The sequence below is a fragment of the Podarcis melisellensis genome (assembly GCF_964234715.1).
Source record: "Podarcis melisellensis genome assembly, chromosome: 6".
NCBI classification, from domain to species: domain Eukaryota; kingdom Metazoa; phylum Chordata; class Lepidosauria; order Squamata; family Lacertidae; genus Podarcis; species Podarcis melisellensis.
In genome coordinates, this window is record NC_138538.1 from 52,575,909 (window position 1) to 52,595,941 (window position 20,033).

Genomic DNA, 20,033 nt, shown 5'->3' on the forward strand with positions numbered 1-20,033 from the left:
GATGCGTTAACTTTATCGCTATTTGGTAGATCAGAAGAAACATATTACAGTCAAACCTCGGCTCCCAAAGGGCTCCATTTTCAAATGTTTCAGATCCTGAACGCCAAAAACCTGGAAGTAAATGCTCCGGCTTTCACACATTTTTCAGAAGCCAAACATCTGACGCGACTTCCGCTTGAGTGCAGGAAGCTCTTGCAACCAATCGGAAGCCGTGTCTCAGTTGTCAAACGTTTCGGAAGCTTAATGGGCTTCCGGAACAGATTACCTTTGACGACCGAGGTTTGACTTTATACATTTAAAGAGCTATGATACTGCCATCCCTGCTGTTTTTCAGTACCTGTCAAAGACCTTTCTCTTCCAACAAACCTTTTAAGTAGAAATCTTTCCTAGCCTGCACTTGTATTGGAATCCCCAATGTTTTTGAATTTAAAAAAAATTGCTCGAGTGTTTGCCTCCCTGGGCTCCATTGGGAGGAAGGGTAAGATATTAAGGAAGGAAGGAAGGAAAAGCCTCTATGAGAAGCAGCCATGGTGTAGAACAGCTTCAAGTAAACATACATAACAGAATCCAGTTACAGACATAGATTATAATAATACCTAGTACAGTGCCAGAGTAGCTGGTTAAATAGTTAAATTATCTTAGAAGAGTTGTATTGTGCGACACCGCCCCCCACAGTGAAGCATGGATATTGGGAGGGCCTGAGAATTTTGTGTCCTTACTAATAAAAGGGGAAAAAAAACCCAACCCAAACTTCCTTGAGCCAATATTTCTTTGCTTTACTTCTCTCAGCGCTCATCTGTGTTGTGTAAGACATTCAGATAAGGCTATATCCAGGACATTATTGAACCATTCCTCTTTAGGTAGCATCAGACATGATTTCAATTGTTCCAATGACCGTCTAAGCCACCATCAGTAAGAACAAATCAAGACATCACATGACCCTGGCCCCCCTCAATCGCCAGGTGGCGTGTTTGATTCCATAGTACAACTATGCACTGTGTAGCATATCTGTAACTTGTTTTTCTACCCAGCAGCTCAAATGTGTACATTTTCCTCCCCTACCTGCTTCTATATTTGCAGCAGCCCTGTGAGGTGGGCTAGGTTATGTTCATATAGATACATAAGCAGCAGCAGGGGACCCAATCCACATACAATGTACCAGGAAATCCTGTTGACGTCTCTGAGATTACCGTTGGTCCTGATCTGGAAATTCTCCCAGCTGGTGCATAATGCTGCAGCTAGACTAATGGTGGGGACAGACTACAGCCTGCACATAACTCTGGGGCTCAAAAGCTTTCACGGGATACCCATACGCCACTGGACCAAGTTCAAAGTTATTGCATTAATTTACAGGGCCCCAAACAACATGGACGCAGGATACCTTAAGTATCCCCTGGTTCCATATATCCAGGGCTTTTTTTCCAGAGGGAATTAACAGGAACTCAGTTCCGGCACCACTGCCATTCTAAGAAAACAAGGGAGGTGCTCATAGTGAGTTCCAGCAACTCTTTTTCTAGAAAAATAGCACTGTATATATCCTTGGGAAGTGATTTTGATTGGCAGAATGTCCCATGGAAAAAGCTGAAGTCCCCTTACCCTGATTCATAAAAAGGTAAAGGGACCCCTGACCATTAGGTCCAGTCATGGCCGACTCTGGGGTTGCGGCGCTCATCTCACTTTATTGGCCGAGGGAGCCGGCATACAGCTTCCGGGTCATGTGGCCAGCATGACTAAGCCGCTTCTGGTGAACCAAAGCATCACACGGAAACGCCGTTTACCTTCCTGCCGGAGCGGTACCTATTTATCTACTTGCACTTTGACGTGCTTTCGAACTGCCAGGTTGGCAGGAGCAGGGTCTGAGCAACGGGAGCTCACGCCGTCGCGGGTATTTGAACTGCCGGCCTTCTGATCGGCAAGCCCTAGGCTCTGCGGTTTAACCCACAGCACCATCCACGTCCCTACCGTGATTCATAGCTCCAGTCAAATTTGCAGAATTTCTGTACAGTGGTGCCCCGCAAGACGAAATTAATTCGTTCCGCAATTTTTGTCGTCTAGCGAATTTTTCGTCTTGCGAAGCACGAAATCCCATAGGAATGCATTGAAAATCAATTAATGTGTTCCTATGGTCAAAAAAGGTCTAAACAAAGCCAAATTTGGTACAACAACAGTTTATTAACTGCTCTTTAAAGTCACACATACTGTAAAGAGCAGTTCAAAAACTGAAGGGAAAATAAATTAACTTTATAAACAAAACATGTCTTTGTTTTTAGACGTCGCGAGACGTTTTCGTCTTGCGAAGCAAGCCCATAGGGGAAATTCGTCTTGCGAGGCAAATCGAAAACGGAAAAACCTTTCGTCTAGCGAGTTTTTTGTCTTGCGAGGCATTCGTCTTGCGAGGTACCACTGTATTTGTTTTGTTTATTTGGTTTTTTAAATTTTGTTTTCTCCTGCATAAATCTTGTGCTTCTCAGCTCCTGCTATCAGAAGCTTGAGCTGTGCAATCTGGGACCTTGTGACATGGCAATACATTAGATAAATAATTGTACTTTCATACAATAAAACACAGGTTAATGCTTACATAGTGTAATTATATGACCTCAACACACACACACATACATTCACATCCAACACTGTCACATCTAGGAAGTGCATTTTTTATGACTGAATAGATATTAAAGGGCACAATAGTTGTTACACTGTTTCTTGGCAGGGAAAAAGGAAAGCTGAAAGGGAGAACGTTATTGGTTGTTGGCCCCACCCAGTAGACTTTGGCTGGACTCAAATTACAGTTCCTATCGTCACTAAATTTAATCTTTGAAGGAAAGTACGTAGGTGGTTCTTGCAGGCGAATACTTCTGATTTCCCTGGTAATGTACCAGAGATTACAGCAATTTGCAAAAAGATAGTGTTCAGTATTAGAACTAGAACTCCTTCTAGACCTGGCACTTTTAGGAATAGGAGCTCAGTGGAAGAAGGCACAGTAAACCAAGGTGGGCGTGTCAAAACTGTTCCAGAGATGGTCCTAAATTCTTCTTGGTCTTGGCTGCCTTGGGATTTATCTCATATTTTCCACTTGACAATTATTTTGAGCTTTGCCTATGTGGCCCTGAAAGCTGTTCAGCTGTATCGGAAAAAACAGTACCTGGTTAAAGTTCTCAGCAGTTTTCCAGGACCTCCCGCTCACTGGCTATATGGCCATGTCAAAATGGTAAGGTGGCTGTGCAGGCGGTACGTGTGTGGCAGAGCGAGGGTGGTAGAGAAAGTGTCTTTATCTATGTATTTGCTAAGCTTTATTGAAAGAAAGTAATGGACTGATGCCCACATTCTTCTGTGTTATGTAAACATAGTGAGAAAAGTGCTTTTCACTGGCTTTTTCTACTAACAGAGATTTAGGAGAAGGTCTTAACCCTTTCAAATGCAAGGAAAAGTCTGCTTGTACTTTTAAAAGTGCTGTGTAATGTTTGTCCACATTTGCAATAAGTAAATATTTTTGTGTGCTTTGGGACTCCCTCCCTATTTATTGACACTAGGCAGGCACCCTCACCGCAGTGGTTTGGACACTGACTGAACACATCTTTATTTCACCAAGCCTACTCAACCATATGATTTAGTGATCTATATCTTTTTAAAAAGTTTTAGTGATTTTATCTGTATTTTAATTATGATTATTTCATACATGTTTGCTGTATCAAGTAAGCAAAACATTCCCTTTTCCAATATGGCATTTCCACATAGTACTTTCTTTGTCCTCATGCCACAGCAGTATGTTAAATCACCCAAAAAGTTTCTGCTATGTGTGTGGAGAATTAACATTTAAATCTCAGAAATGAAGTTTCACTCCACTTGTTTGAAAGGCACGCACACTTTATTTTGGCATTGTGGTAGGTGATCAAGACAAACCATCAGCCCCATATATTTGTAGTAAAACAAGTGTAACACTCTTGACAGCCTGGCTAAAAGAGGCATCTTGCAGAATGCAGTTTGTTGTACCAAGGCAGGTAGAGTCTAAGGATGCTTGTGAACTTCTGCTGCCTGTTAGTCCAGAAACAAAATAGAGACATAGAACAACATCAGCACAATTTTAACTGCTTTCTTGAGCATTGGTTCCAATTCATATTTTGTGATAAGAGGAATACAGCCACAGCGGTTTCTCAGCTTCATGTCACATTCTGAAAGGATATTTTATATCAAATGTGCTGTTTCATTAATGTTGTCATTCAGTCTGTTTAAACCTACAAGACAGCTGGCTTGGGGTACTGTACCTGGTCTGTTGAATACTGACTATGTATATTCAGAAATAGGGATGAATAATCTCTCAGTCTCAGTAATGTCTGTTTCTTATTTGCATAGCTGTTAACTTTTCCCTTTCTTACGAGGAATCCTATTCAGAATAAGGGAATTTCCCTTTAAAAAAGGGAAACGTTGACAGCTATGCTTATTTGTCCAAACTTAAATTTGGTTCTTCACATTTCTGCATTAACTTGCAGATTACAATTTTTTTTTTAAAAAATCTTCATGCAAATTGTTTAACATTTTATCATAAATGTCTCCTAAGAAACACATTTTTAATGCACTTTTAACTAATACAGTGGTACCTCGGGTTACAAACACCTTGGGTTACAAACACTTCGGGTTACAGACTCCGCTAACCTGGAAGTAGTACCTCGGGTTAAGAACTTTACCTCAGGATGAGAACAGAAATCGCACAGCAGTGGTGTGGCGGTAGCGGGAGGCCCCATTAGCTAAAGTGGTATCTGAGGTTAAGAACAGTTTCAGGTTAAGAATGGACCTCCAGAACGAATTAAGTTCGTAACCAGAGGTACCACTGTACACACATTTTTGCAAACTTTTTTTCCTATACTGTGCATCTTTGTACATTATTTTTACGTATGTTTATTTTTATGCACACCTTTACCTAATATATACATTTTTCTAAACATTATTTGCTTGGAGAACTGCACCACAAAATTCAGGTAAGTGTGAATTTCACAGGGCGGTTGTGTTTTGATTCTCATATTGTTTTGGAACATGGGAATTTTGCATATCCACCTTTAAATGTGAACGGAATCAGCATCCCTACTCAGGAGTTCAGTTTACATTCCAAGCTAGAGAAGAGCTTTTGGGGGACATTGTGCTCAGTTCAGAACATTGCTGAACTTTAAACTAAGTCATATTCCAAGGTAAATAATAATAATAATAAAAATCCTTTCAGTAGCACCTTAGAGACCAACTAAGTTTGTTATTGGTATGAGCTTTCGTGTGCACGCACACTTCTGTTATCTGAAGATAAGGTGCTACTGAATCGATTATTTTTATTTTGTTTTGACTACGGCAGACTAACACGGCTACCTGCCTGTAACTAGATCCAAGGTAAATGATTGCAAACTGCAGCAACAACACTAGAGATTAGCTATAGCAGATCTGCCAACCATTATGCTAAGCCAAGTTGTAAGGAGTGCTTCATGTCATTACTTCCTCATATCTTGTTTGTTTCACACTTTTTGAAATGCAAGGAAGCAACAAATGATGGAATTTCTCATTATGTTTGTACAAAAAGCTTTCAGCCAATGCTGAATACAGGGCTGAACTGCGAACATTTAAGTCAACATTCAGAAACCAAACAATCTACTCAGCCAGTAGAAGCAAACATTTCTTCCTGAGAGCACTTTGAAGGAAAATAATAGAGAACCTCATATAATCTGTGCTGAACACGAAGAGCAGCCTAAACAGCATGTTATCTGCTCATGAATTAAGGACTTTATGATGATATGATTATTCTGCACCCATCGTACGTTCTAGAAGTATAACATTAACTTGGCCTTGACTGATACCTGCTGAATATTTTCTTATCATTAGGCACTTCTGGTCGGGGAGAAATACACTTTCAGTAAAGTGCCAGTTTGGAATGCCATTCCATTATGAAAAAATGAGAAGGATTCTGAGTGCAAAATTGCACAGTTGTGACTCATGTGTTATGGAATCTCAAGCTTTTAAATTCAGAGGGGGGCCATATTTTCTTTTTCCTAAACAGAAGATTGGCATACAGAGTTTATCTGAAGAATAAGATAATAATTCTGTGTATCTGAATAATTCTGTGTATCTGAAGAAGTGTGCATGCACATGAAAGCTCATACCAAGAACTAACTTAGTTGGTCTTTAAGGTGCTACTGGAAGGATTTTTTTTTGTTTTGAATACAGAGTTTATTTTACTTTGAAAATAAAAGCCTGATCCATAACTAGGTCAAGAAACTGACAGCTAACAAGCAATTATTAAATTACCATTGCTTATTTTAAATTGAATTATGAATTATGAATTTTGTATTATGGTGCTGGAGGAGACTCTTGAGAGTCCCATGGACTGCAAGAAGATTCAGCCTATCCATTCTTAAGGAAATCAGCCCTGAGTGCTGGACAGATCCTGAAGCTGAGGCTTCAATACTTTGGCCACCTCATGAGAAGAGAAGACTCCCTGGAAAAGACCCTGATGTTGGGAAAGATGGAGGGCACAAGGAGAAGGTGACGACAGAGGATGAGATGGATGGATAGTGTTCTCGAAGCTACCAGCATGAGTTTGACCAAACTGCGGGAGGCAGTGGAACACAGAAGTGCCTGGCGTGCTCTGTTCCATGGGGTCACAAAGAGTCGGACACGACTAAATGACTAAACAACAACAACAACATTTTAAATTGAAAAGCAATGATGCAACTTCAACATACCACCGAAGTCTTCCATGAGACATTCTTCATGTATGCCGAGGACTCTGCAACCTTTTCTGGCTCAGATGATTGCTTGGCAGGTGGAAGGGAAACAACACATTTCCTTTCATCAAGAGAGGGAGTATTCTTGGAAAACCTTAGTTTTCAATGTTTTTAAAAGAGCCTTTCTCCTCTAATATTCATGCTTATGATGGAAAGCTCAAAATGTGTGCACACATTTATCACAGGCATATCCCAGTCTCTCTCTTGTTAGTTTCTATACACTTATATGTCCCACAACAGGTCCAGGGTACCTTTGGCTCGCTAGATGTTGTTCAGCTACAACTCCCATCAGCCATAGCCACTGCTCATGCTTGCTAAGGCTGATGGGCATTGTAGTTCAGCAAATTCAAGAGAGCCAAAGGTTCTCCGCACTTGTCCTATTATATTCTCTGTAAAATCCTACTGTGGGTCCAGTCACAGCACCCTCCACCCCTGTGCAAAAGCAATAGCTATGGTGTAAAGGAACAAACATGACAAGACAATGATCTGGTGTAAAAAGTGGTCACAACTTTATTGATTACAGGTATAGGTAGACCTTGGATCACGCATTGGGTGTATATCTATATTAGCCTCCTACTGGAGGACTGAAATTTTGAACAGGGTCATGCCATGTATTGTGGACTCCCCAAGACATGAATCTCTAGTCCCACATTCAGCCTCTACTCCCTGGCTCCCCTATTGGACGTGCAAATCTTTGCATTTGTGATTGATCTATTTCTCTTATGCAATCTTACCTAAAACAGAGGAAAGATTTGCACACATAAAGAAGCATAATCAATCCTAAATGCTATATAATAATGTTATTATAATGGTTTGATTTATTTCAATTAGGAAAAAATGGTTTTTCTAACTGTATTATTTGGTGGCTGTTTTCTTCTTAAAATTTAGACATCAGTGGCTTTATCATTCTTAAGCAGTGTATGTTCTTCTACACCTGTGAGGTTCAGTGCAGAACAGAAAGAAGGCAGGTTTTAAAAGACTGGGGTGTTAGGACAGAGCCAAGGGGGTGAATAATTCCATTGTTAAATATGCACCCTAGCTTAAAGTTATATTATTTTTAAAAACAAATTTTATAAAATTTTCCACAGTGATAACACAAACCACAAAGCAAAATGATACACAAAAACATAAAAAGAAAAAGAAGAAAGAAGACAGAAAAAAGGGGGAACAATAAACAGATAAACAATAACAACAAACTTAATTCTTCACAAATCCAACCTTTTAAACATCTTGGTTGACTTCCTCAAATCCCTCCCTTCTGAGTTTCCTTGTAATTAAACGTAACAGCTTTCCAATATCATTATTAAACTAAAACAATTTCCAATTATAGTCCATCTTATTCACTTTTCTTAACATTCTAAATCCCATTTCTTTAATTATAACTTAATTTAATCCTAGGCCTATTTGTTTCTTTCAAGTAATTTCTAATTTTTTATATTACAATATTTATTCAAATAGTCCTTGAATTTCCTCCAGTCCTCTTGAAACTCCTCTTCTTTCTGGTCGCAGATTCTTCCAGTCAGGTCAGCTAGCTCTGAAAAGTCCATCATCTTCATCTGCCAATCTTCCACTGTTGGTAGTTCTTGTGTTTTCCAAATTTTTGGCAAGTAATATTCGGGCGGCCGTTGTGGCATACAAAGATAATTTATCTAGCTTAAAGTTATAAACCATTGCATTATATAACCAGCTCATTTCATCCTGAACTAAATGTTTAATCACGGTGTCCGAGATGTAAACTGACTACTGATCTTAAAAAAAAAAAAATGATGCAGATGAAACCAGAAGAAGAATTCCTGAACATAGCAGCATGGACAGAAATGTACCCGCACTGCCATCCACTTTGGTATGGAACTTTCTTGGCTTTCCTGGCCCTCAACCACCCTGAATATGCAAAGGCAGTGTACAGCAGAGGTGGTAAGAAATTTGTATCTTACATCCTTCTGATCGTGAAGTTACATGAATATGCTAGAGGTTGTAAAAATTATCCATGCATTTATCTCTGGGCACTAAGTTGCACTGCTCTTTGCTTTTATTGAGATGCAAATGTAAGTGATTCATATTTCAAGGCCCTCCTAAAGCAACCTTTCCCCCAGCTGGTGCCTTTAAGATGTCTTGAACTACAATACTGGCTCCCAGTATGTTTCCGAGCACTATTCAAAGTGTTGGTGCTGACCTTTAAAGCCCTAAACGGCCTCGGTCCAGTATACCTGAAGGAGCGTCTCCACCCCCATCATTCTGCCCGGACGCTGAGGTCCAGCGCCGAGAGCCTTCTGGCAGTTCCCTCATTGCGAGAAGCAAAGCTACAGGGGACCAGGCAGAGGGCCTTCTTGGTAGTGGCGCCCGCCCTGTGGAACACCCTTCCAGCAGATGTCAAAGTGATAAACAACTACTTGATATTCAGAAGACATCTTAAGGCAGCCCAGTTCAGGGAAGTTTTCAACGTGTGATATTTTACTGTATTTTTGGTTTTTATGGAAGCCGCCCAGAGTCGCTGGGGAGGCCCAGCCAGATGGGTGGGGTATAAATAATAAATTATTATTATTATTATTACAACTCCCGTCAGTCCCAGTCAGTGGCCTGGCCCTCACTGCCAGGCAAAGAGCTCCAACTCTCAGCTCTAGTTCTCCCCAAGTCTTTAATGCTCAGATCAGATTAATAGAGAAGGCACATTGCAGGCTACAAAGTTCAACAGGTATATTAGAGACTTGCACATGCACCGCCTTGCACTATGATTGAGTGGGCTTGGGGCCATGTGACGTCAGCACACTGTGCATGCATGCCCAGCAGCGTGTGCACATGACGTCAGCATGCCATGCCATGCGGTGGTTGGGTGCACCCACTGCAGAATTTGGGAGGTGGACATTTCAATATTGGGGATCATGGCCACCTGCTCCCCCACTCAGTAACCCTGGAGACTTGGATAGTTCCTTTTGGAAAGTGGGGGAAACACAACTATTTGCCCAATGGAGGCTGGGCAATGAAAAGGTTGTTTGTCTTAATTCTCATGTGCAAAGATGTAGGAGTGTGCCTTGCATCTGGATGCTGAAAAGCAAGAAAAAGCAAGTGAGGGAGCTCTGGGTGCCCATAGGAATCCCCTGGCTTGAGGCAACAGAGTGCAATTTAGCAAATTACGGTAAACATTTTAATTGGTTTTCACAAATAGTTTTTTACCATCTCATGCTAAGCTCATTTTCTCTCATTTATCACACTATTCAGATCCTAAAGCTCTTGTAGCATACGACTTCCTAATTCCATGGATTGGTATGTATTTTCTCTCACTAATTTCATGTATTCCTGAATTTTCTGTGATATTCTTGTATCGAGCATATACATATATTCTCAGCTTTCAAAGTTCAAACTTCCTTTGGGAAGCTGCTAGTATTTGTTAAGCTGGTGCCTTCCCCACTGGTGCCTTCCAGGAGGCTTCAGTGCCAGCTTTATTCCTCTGGCCAACTGATTTCTGCCCATTTTGCTCAGGAATCAGACTCTATAGTATGTTTCCCTACAATCTCAAAAGACTGTCCTTCTAGAGTCTGTGAAGATGGACTTCTCGGGTTGTAAGGAAATATACACACTGCATTCCATGCTTCAGAAATCTTTTAGTAGGTAAATAGATTCTTAACTTGAATTGTTCCAGCAATTAAGTGCCTACTTCAATGGGTCAAATATAGTGCTGTAAACTCTGCTATCTGTGGTGGATAATTTACCATGTGACCCTGACCCTGGTGTATGTGCCTAAGAAAGACAACATTATCTTGGGCTTCTGTTCCTCATTTTCCTTCCTTTTCCTGGCAGGAAGGGGGCTTCTTGTCCTGAATGGGCCAAAGTGGCAGCAGCACCGGAAACTGCTGACTCCCGGATTCCATTACAATATTCTGAAGCCTTATGTGACTCTTATGGCAGAATCAGTCAAGGAGATGCTGGTAAGAAACCCCATTGCTACTTTCAGGAGGTCAACTCCAGTCTAAGAAGTTGCTCATCCACCTTCATGATCTCAGTCCTGCTTTCAGCAGACTCAGAGGGCCAGAGCAGACTCTTTCTGTGACCTGAAAACCTCCTCTGACATACCACAAAGATCTTTTGAAAAGTTTGAGTCAGAAGCCGCCATCAAAGTGTGAAGCTAGTTGAGCAGCCCTTTGGGTTGCAGGCAATGAGTTTGCAGCAGTATCGAATTCTAAAATTCCTTCATAAACTTGTGAACCTTAATATTGTCTTAACTAGTTCATTCACTTTCTCAAGATAAACAGACGGTGACTACCATGCATCACTTAAAATGCATCACTTTGAAGGGTTGTTCAGTGTTGTATTAGCTAGAATTGTATGTCAAAACTGTGTTTACGTTCGCAGACAGTGTTTTTGACTGGAATGCCTGCTATCACCCTTTCCTTTGTAGTCCTGTGAATTAATGATCAGTTCATTAGCTCCTGAGAATCTCCTGACCTGTCTTCTTTGTTTCAGAGTACACATTCAGCCACCCAATCCTGAAGCACACAGTCGAGCCTCTCTCAGAGGACAGCTGCACATAATCTTAGCAAAACCATTTCCCAAATGCAAGGATCATTCGCAGGGGAAAGTTAATGGGCAGCATGGAGAATGCTCAATTCTGTCTCAGAAAATAAATATAACTTATTCTGCAATTAACTAGCAAAATCCATAGTTGGGCAGTCACTGACATACCTGACAATCTAATGTTTTCATATATTGACCACAGCAGATCATATATTGTTCCAGTATCTAATAAAGAATGATCTAATTATTCTAGAGCCTTCCCCAGAATGAGACTTCTTATTCCTGTCCCTTTCCTAAAATATTAGGATGTATGGGGAAAGCTGGTACCAAAGAATGGCACAGCATCAGTGGAGATGTTCGAACATGTCAGTCTGATGACTCTTGATACTATTATGAAATGTGCCTTCAGCTACCAGAAAAATGCTGAAACAGACAGGTGAGTATAAGATTATAAGAGTATAAGACTGCCAGCACAGTCAAGTATAACATGCTCAAACCATCTTGCCCTCTTGAGCGACCTGGCTGCTGAATTCTGCACCAGCTGAACTTTCTGAGCTTTATTCAGAGGTAGACATATGTATAACATGTTGCAATATTATAACATAGAGGTTACTAAAGTATACACACCGGAAGTTGTGTATCCAGATAGGGATACAGCTAGGCCACTAGCTGAAGTTGATGGAAGGAACTCCTTGCCACTGATGCCACCTAGGCCTCAAGTGACAGCAAATGATCCAGAAGTACCCCCAAATTATGTATCCATTCCTTCAGAGGGTGTGTAACCCCATCAAGAGCAGGCAACCTTCCATCCATCCAGTCCAAGGAACCACTCACTAACAGTGCTTCAATCTTATCTGGATTGAGCTTCAATTTCTTGGTGCTCATACCAAGGCAATTTAATGTCCCAGCACTGCCACACCTGCAGATGTAAAGGAGAAGCAGAACTGTGTTTAATCAGCATATTGCTGACAATATACTCCAAAACTCTGGATAACTCCACTCAGGAGTTTCTTGCAGATGTTGTGGGGAATAAGATTCAACCCTGATGGGGTTCCACATTAAAGGCTCTGTGGAGCTGAGAAGAATTTCCCAAGCATCACTGTCTGGAAAGAACCATCGAAGAAGGAGTGGAACCACTACAAAATAATGCCACTCATCCCTACCTTCGATCTCAAATAGAAATGGATCTAGAAATGGGACTTTTAATAAACATGTCATCTAACCTTTTTTGTCTTCATTTTGTGCTTATATTTGTTTCCACTTTCCTACTTTCCACAGAGATAATTCCTACATTCAAACTGTATTTGATCTCAGCTTCCTGTTCTATCAGAGACTGAAAACACCTTGGCATCACAATGATCTCATTTACCGCTTGAGCTCCAAAGGGCGTCAGTTTAACAAAGCTTGCAAAATAGCCCATCATCACACAGGTATGTATCTTTTACTGCTGGCAACAACTTCTTCTTTCTACTCGTCCCCCTCCTCTTCTTCTGAGCTAATGTATAAATTTATTTCATAATAGAAAATTCAAAAGCAAAAACATACTGTTTCAGTACCATTAGGAAAATTAAAAATTGTAATAGTGTCGGTATGATGTACTAAGGGCATATAAAATGTAGATGTGAAAAGAAGAAGAAATTAAAAAACAATTTAATATGGGTTAAATGATTAGTAACACGTGGACTTATTCGGAAAGTTAGAGAAATGAGAAATCTAAAAAGGTTGACTATATCTGCTTGCCTCTTGGGTATAGCTTTATTCATTTCATACTGTATGTTTTCAATGCAGAGAAGGTAATAAGAGAGAGGAAGGATTCCCTCAAGAATGAGAAAGAGCTTGAAAAGATTCTGAAGAAGAGGCATTTGGACTTCCTGGATATTCTTCTTTGCGCAAAGGTGAACACTGTAAAAATAATGCACCTGTGCCTGCCATGCTATATTGCTAAGGGCTTTTCCAGCCATCACTATTCTGTTCATACGACATAGCCTAAGCAAAACTCCCATGGTCTACAATATATACATAAAATTGTAAGGCTATCATCACACTGGAGTTTGTGTGGCCCTGTCAACTCCAGCATGATGGCAGAGTGGATGGTGGGCACGTGAGTGAGCAAGCACCATAGGTGGCAGGTGGCCCAGGTGAACTGTTTAATTGAGGGGGTGGTGCTTCAGAGAGCAGCTTGGCAAACCGCTTTCGGAAGCACCTCCCCCTTCTTTGATGTGAGCTGGGAGAGGGAGGAGGGTCTTGGAGAACTTTAAATATTGGATCTCAATAATCCTATAAAACACTATTTTCCCTGTGTGGTTAGGATGAAAATGGAAATCCATTGTCAGATGAAGACATACGTGCAGAAGTGGACACATTCATGTTCGAAGGTCATGATACCACAGCCAGTGGAATCTCTTGGCTCTTTTATTGTATGGCTCAGAACCCTGAACATCAGCAGAGATGCAGAGAGGAGATCACGGAGCTTCTTGGGCAACAGGAAGATATTCAATGGTCAGACTAAATTATTGTTCAACCTTAAATGTTTATTTCCTGGGTCATGTTATGAGGTTTCTGAAGGAGAGCAACACTGCAGAGTGGTTTAGGATCATAGTAAGTTCAGGTTGTGTAAGTTGTGTAACTTAGTAATCTCAGGTTGTGTAAGTTCCAGGGAAGATGGGCCAGTCCTATACTGTAGGAAAAGAAGCTCTGATTTCTATTTCTATATTTAAATCACTGCTTTGGCTGCTGCACGGATGTACTGTAGCTAGTGTGGTCATGCTTGAACCGCCAAAAATAATGCAAAAATCAAAATCTATTATCAAAAAGAGACAGCTCTTCAAAAAGTAGGACACAATTAGCCACCCTCACCCATTACTTGCATGAAGAGGTAACACAGTTACAAGAGATGGGCTCTGGACTGAGCCCACCAATACTCCTGGTCTCTAATGTCCTGATAACTTCTAAAGAGGGGAGCCTCCTCTATTCAGGTGGGATTCCTGCATAACTTGCTTTCAAGGTAGACTTCCTGCATGGTTTAATTTCCCATAACAATAAAAAAACCACACCAGTTTTGTATGCTGTATTTCATTCAATCAATCATTTAACTTATTTACTGCCTTTCTCACACTACAAGAAACAAGGTGGCTAACAGAATAAATTAAAATGAATACACAAAACCCCCACAGTCAATATAAATGTTGTTTTTTTTAAAAAAAGTGCATAACAGCCCTAAAAGCACAGATGCTCACTAATATATGCATCTCCATGCATGCTTTAAGCTAGCATGTGCATTTTTGCACTTGTTATTTGGCTGGAGAAGTGCAAATTTTGAAGGGTGGCTGTGTTCAGTTCACATCTTGTTCCAGAAAGTGTGAGTAAGGTACGTTCACCTTTAAATATGAACTGAATCAAATTTCTCCCCTCTCCCCAACGCTTGTATTGAGCAAGGAAAGAGTAGGTACTGGATTCCACCCTGTCTCCTTTTTCCTTCATCTTAATAAAACTTTATGCGACTTAACTCCAGTCATTTTGGACGGTGTCTTTAAGGGACGACTTGGGAAAGATGACGTACAGCACCATGTGCATTAAGGAGAGCCTTCGGCTTTATCCTCCAGTACCTCTTATAGCACGAGAACTGAATTCTCCTGTGACTTTTGCTGATGGACGAACCTTACCAAAAGGTAGGCTTCCCCTCTCTCCCTTCTGCAGACTTCCTTTGAACTCGTCTCTTCCTCTTCCTCTTCCATCTTCATTCTTACACTGTTCTCATTATTCAATTCCACTGTCTCTTAACTTTCATCAAGGGTGGCTAACCTTTTGTGGTCCACAAATCACCTTGCCAACTGTGATGCGGCCACCACACACTCTTGCTTGCACACACTCACATCCATGCACACAGGGCATATGTGGAGGACACACACAGGTGTGCATGCCGACACAGAGGTACACCGCCCATGTGTTCAGATGCGCAATTTCTGGAGCTACTAGACCTTAGATGGACTATCTCTTGAGGCCCCACCTACACCTAAATGAATTCCTTGGGCAAACAAACAAATATTACATGACCAGGAAAGCACAGTCGTATGCTTTCCAGCTGCCTTCCTGTACTCTGTGCAGGATCATCCTGGTTATCAGTGCAACAACTCTGAAAATCTGCCTGTCTTTGCAGCAAGTTATTGAGAATGAATGTTTTGGTACATGCCACTGGATAGCAATTAATTCTCATCACATAATATCACTGCTGATGAAATGATACTAGATGATGTGTCTCTTTTTCCCCCACAGGCTTTCTAACTGCATTGGATGTTTATGGTCTTCACAGAAATCCTGAGATTTGGGAAAATCCTGAGGTAATAATAAAAGAAGAAAAGCCTAAGCAAGACCTTTCTGGTGAGACTGAGAGAAGTTGACATGTTTTGAGAAAAAGATGGTGGAATAAGTGCTACAGACACATACAATTTCTTTAAGAAAAGAGGCCAATTGTTTGTCACACTAACACTGTGTGACTAGATGTGTGGATTTATCCCAGCATTTTGTTTTCTTGCTAGTTTCTTGGACGTATTCCAGTTTGGAGGTGAGAAAGGCTGATTTAGTCCATTGCCTCATATCAGTGGCCTAACACCAAACTATTTACCCCCTGGTATGATATTGGGTGTGGAGCAGAAACAGATAAACACAAGTGATGCCTGCGTTTCCTTATGTGGATATTACCAGCTCTAGAGTGTGTGCATGAGAGAGAGATGCTGGTGAAAGTGTGTGTGTCTCTGTGTGTGTTTCTCTCTCTCTCTCTCTCTCTCTCTCTCTCTCTGTGTGTGTGTGTGTGTGTGTGTGTGCGCACGTGTAGAGCTAAATTACTCCCTACGCCATGACTCTGATCCAAATCCCAAAAAGAAAAATGTTTGGATATATCTTCTAACACTCTGATGTCAAGCTTAGTGTGTCCCTCTACAGAATTGGATAAGAACAGTATGAGGAAGATACTGTACTAATTAAGTAGAAGGACAGGCCACATGTTATGTAGTTATGATTCTTAAAATGTTGCTTAGGCACTTACAAAATAGCAAAAATCTATTGCGAAAAGAAAACCATTGCAAAATATATGGGCAAAGCTGCTGTAGAATCCTAATCCACAAAACATTCCTAATCCACCTCAGGAGCTATGGAAGTATTCTGCCAAAAATCCACCCACCAACCAGTCCCTAAAGTGCTGCTTACAAAAGGTTTCCCTCTCCATTCAAAGAGCAACTTCAGGAGCAACATCAGCAGCACAGCAGGGGGAGAAGGTTAGCATTTCCCTCCCAACCCCTGCAGGCCTGTTGCTGGTCAGACACCCCAATGACTCTGTACAGTTTTAAAGACATGCACACTGGTGCAATTAACATCATGTCTCATTTGGCCCAGGCATTTATAGATATCTCTCATTTGGTGTGGGCATTTATTAATATGTCTCATTTGGCCCAGGCATTTATAGATATGAAGGCATTTTCCTTCATATTAGATTGGGGAAAACATATTGCTAAGCATGCAATCCTATAATCCTATACAGAACTAAGCCCTATGGAGCTCAATGGGCATTATGACCTGGTAAGTGGGTATAGAACAGTATTCTTTTTTGTGAATGCCCCTTTTTCCTTTAGCTCTTTTGCCACTATATCTGTTGCCATTCTAATACAAAGTTCCATGACTTATTTTCTGTTGTAGGAGTTTAATCCTCTAAGATTCTCCACAGAGAATTCAAAGCATCGCCACCCATATGCTTTCTTGCCTTTTGCTGCAGGGCCAAGGTAAATATTTTCTCACCTATACTTTGCACTGTTCCCTCCATAAAAGGAGACTTTTACATTAATCTTCCATAAAAGACACAACTGTGTTCAAGGCTTATAAAACTGTGAATGAGTCCACAGCAAAGCAGAATTAACTGCCAGCATAAAACAATATATACTCAAATGCCTAAAAGGGTGGGGCATACAAAGGAAAACAAAGATGGTGCCAGACATTCATTTCTGGGAAGGGAAACCTAAAAGTGAAGGAGCAACAACCGAAATGGCCCTGATTGGACCATCTGCAGAATGCTCTTCTGTTTGTAATGTAATGTTGCCCTTCATTCTACTCAGGAACTGCATTGGACAACAGTTTGCCATGAATGAGATGAAGGTTGCTCTTGCATTGACCCTCCTGCACTTTGAGCTTTTGCCTGATCCTGCCAACCTCCCAATTCCCATGCTACAAGTTGTCACCCGATCCATAAATGGGATATATCTGAAGCTGAAGGCTCTCCACTGATGGCTGCTGTTACCAGAGTAGTAATGCTTGCTTCTGGACTCTCAATTCCTGCCAATAAATGCATACATACTGTCCCTGATAAAATATGTAAACATCCTACATGCAAAGAATTATTATTACTTTATTTTCCAATAACATTGATCTGGATACAGCCATGACGTGGGGAAAAGGTGGGGATTTAGCGCCCTTGGGGGGGAACATATTAGAATGTGTGAGTAAAGGTTCCAGCTGTTTCCATATAACTATAAGCATCAGCTGCCACAAAGTTGTTCCATCATTTTGAGCCAGCAGCGCCAGCCTAATCAGAAAGTCTTCAGAACTTATTCTAGACAGTGAGCAAAGACAAAGCAGCAGTCAGCTGGCGATGTAGAATCTAGTCAATCCCTTGTGTTCTTGGCTCCCAAGGAGTTTTTTTGTTTTTCTATTGGACTGTGATGTTGATCTTCACCTGCGTGGTTCTGAAAGCCATCCAGCTATTTCAGACAAGGCAGAACTTGATCAAGGTTTTAGGAGTTTCCCAGGACCTCCCAGCCAGTGGCTCTATGGCCATGTCCATATGGTAAGGGATCTCTGACTTTCCTGGAGGGAAGGTGGGTCTCTCTTTGTAAAATTGCATTTCTCGATAAAGAACTGGAGATTGACTGGATTCTGTGTTACCAGCCACCATTCAGTTGTGCCTAAAGAGTAGGGCACAGAATAACTACTTTCTGGAGCATTGGTTCCATTTCATATTGTGTGATCAGAGGAATCCAACCACAGTGCTTTCTCTGCTTCATATCATATTCTGAAAGGATGTTTTCTATGAAATGTGTTGTTTATTATTGTTGTCATGCAGTTTGTTTGCACCTGCAAGGCAACTGGCTCAGGTACCACGGCACTGGTTTGAGAGACCAGGCTCTTAGAACTTTAGTTTGGGTGGGCTGTCCTGCCCTGTAATGTGGCTGGCCAGGGAATGTAGAATGGCCAGACACTGGGACGTGACATCTCTCAGCACCTGTGAGGGACCAATAAATATTGGTAGGCACTATTAATATTAATATCATGCAGTGCACTTCTGCTCTTTTTATGAAAGGAATTGTTGTCCTCTCTAGGCAAACAGAGGCTGGTTCAAGGCCCAGCACCATTTCCAAATATAGATTCTTTCAGTATTTTGAGACTGCTGTGATTGTAATTATATTGTTTGGCAATTCCTTTTAAGCTTTCAGTCCAACCAGGTCATATTCAGAATAGACTTGTGGAAAGAAATGCACTTGATTAACTTAAATCCATTGGTTTCACTGACTTTGTGGCTTGGAACAGAGAGCTTGGGTTATTTACAATATAAACTCTGATACCAGGGCTTAATATCAATGGATTTATTTTTTTACACATTTTATATCACAGACGTAGGAATACTTTGGGTCCCCCCCATAAAACAAAGTATATATATCATTCAGCTTAATAATATATATGTCATAACTATGGTATTACAAGGATTAAACAGGGAAAAGGCTGATCGTTTAGACTTTCTCATTCCCCCTCCATGCTCTCACATCAGCTGTTCTGGGGGAGGAGTCCTGAAGACCTTTTAATATGTCACGATTATTTCTTGTATTTTAAAATATGTAATTTACCTGTAAATCATCTTGGAAAGATTTATTTCCTGTACTGTGGGATATAAATAACTGTCATAAGAGAAGAATAAATAAATAACTCTAGATGTTGCAAAAAAAAAATGCATTGACTTCTTCTACATCTTGTGGAAATATGTTAACTGTTTTTTAAAAATCCAGAGACTATTTTCTTCCCTATGAGAATATCTGCCTCAAATGGGCTCCTTTGTACCATTCGTCCTTGTGGCTTCTTCTCTGAGTATCAGTTAATTCTAGGCATACTAGGTACTTCCCCTGATAAAATATCTTAAGCATCTTATATGAAGACAGTTAAAAGTACATTTCCCAATAACAGTGATCCTAATCAATATCTAAAGTGGGGAATGGGGGAAGATTCTGGGCCCACAGGGAGAAACAAAATAGAATTTGGGGGATGATTCCCAGATTCCTACAGCTCCAGCTGCCACAAACTTGTTCTGGCATTTTGAGGCAGCAGTGCCAGCCGAACCAGAAAGTCTTCAGGACTTATTCTAGACAGTGAGCAGAACAAAACAGCAGTCAGCTGGTGATGGAGAATCTAATCAATCCCTTGTGGTCCTGGCTGCCAGGGAGTTTCTCTCAGTTTTTCTATTGGACTGTGACCTCCCAGCCACTGGCTATATGGCCATGTTCACATGGTAAGGGATTCCCTGACTTTCCTGGTGATATGTTTGGTCTCCCACTGTAAAACTGTGCAGAACAGAAAGAAACAGAAAGAAAGCAGGTTTAAAATCTGATTAATGATTCAGATGAATCCTGAGGAGAAAAGAATTCATAAAGTCAAATAAATGAGAATTCGGAGCCCTATTCTTGCTCATCCAAATCTGCCCCTTTTTACTAACCCGTGGGAGAAGGTATGAGAGCC

General features: G+C 40.9%; 1 protein-coding gene across 1 annotated transcript; it reads left to right on the top strand.

The window, feature by feature from the left end:
* Positions 1 to 2,426: 2,426 nt before the first annotated feature.
* LOC309371383 (cytochrome P450 4B1-like) lies at positions 2,427 to 18,801 on the top strand. The gene is made up of 12 exons (XM_081913988.1): positions 2,427 to 3,208; positions 8,531 to 8,672; positions 9,975 to 10,019; positions 10,554 to 10,681; positions 11,573 to 11,703; positions 12,546 to 12,697; positions 13,056 to 13,162; positions 13,576 to 13,766; positions 14,802 to 14,935; positions 15,540 to 15,604; positions 16,956 to 17,038; positions 17,369 to 18,801. The coding sequence occupies exons 1-12, from the start codon at positions 3,017 to 3,019 to the stop codon at positions 17,535 to 17,537; spliced, it is 1,539 nt and encodes a 512-aa protein (XP_081770114.1). The 5' UTR covers positions 2,427 to 3,016; the 3' UTR covers positions 17,538 to 18,801.
* Positions 18,802 to 20,033: the final 1,232 nt, after the last annotated feature.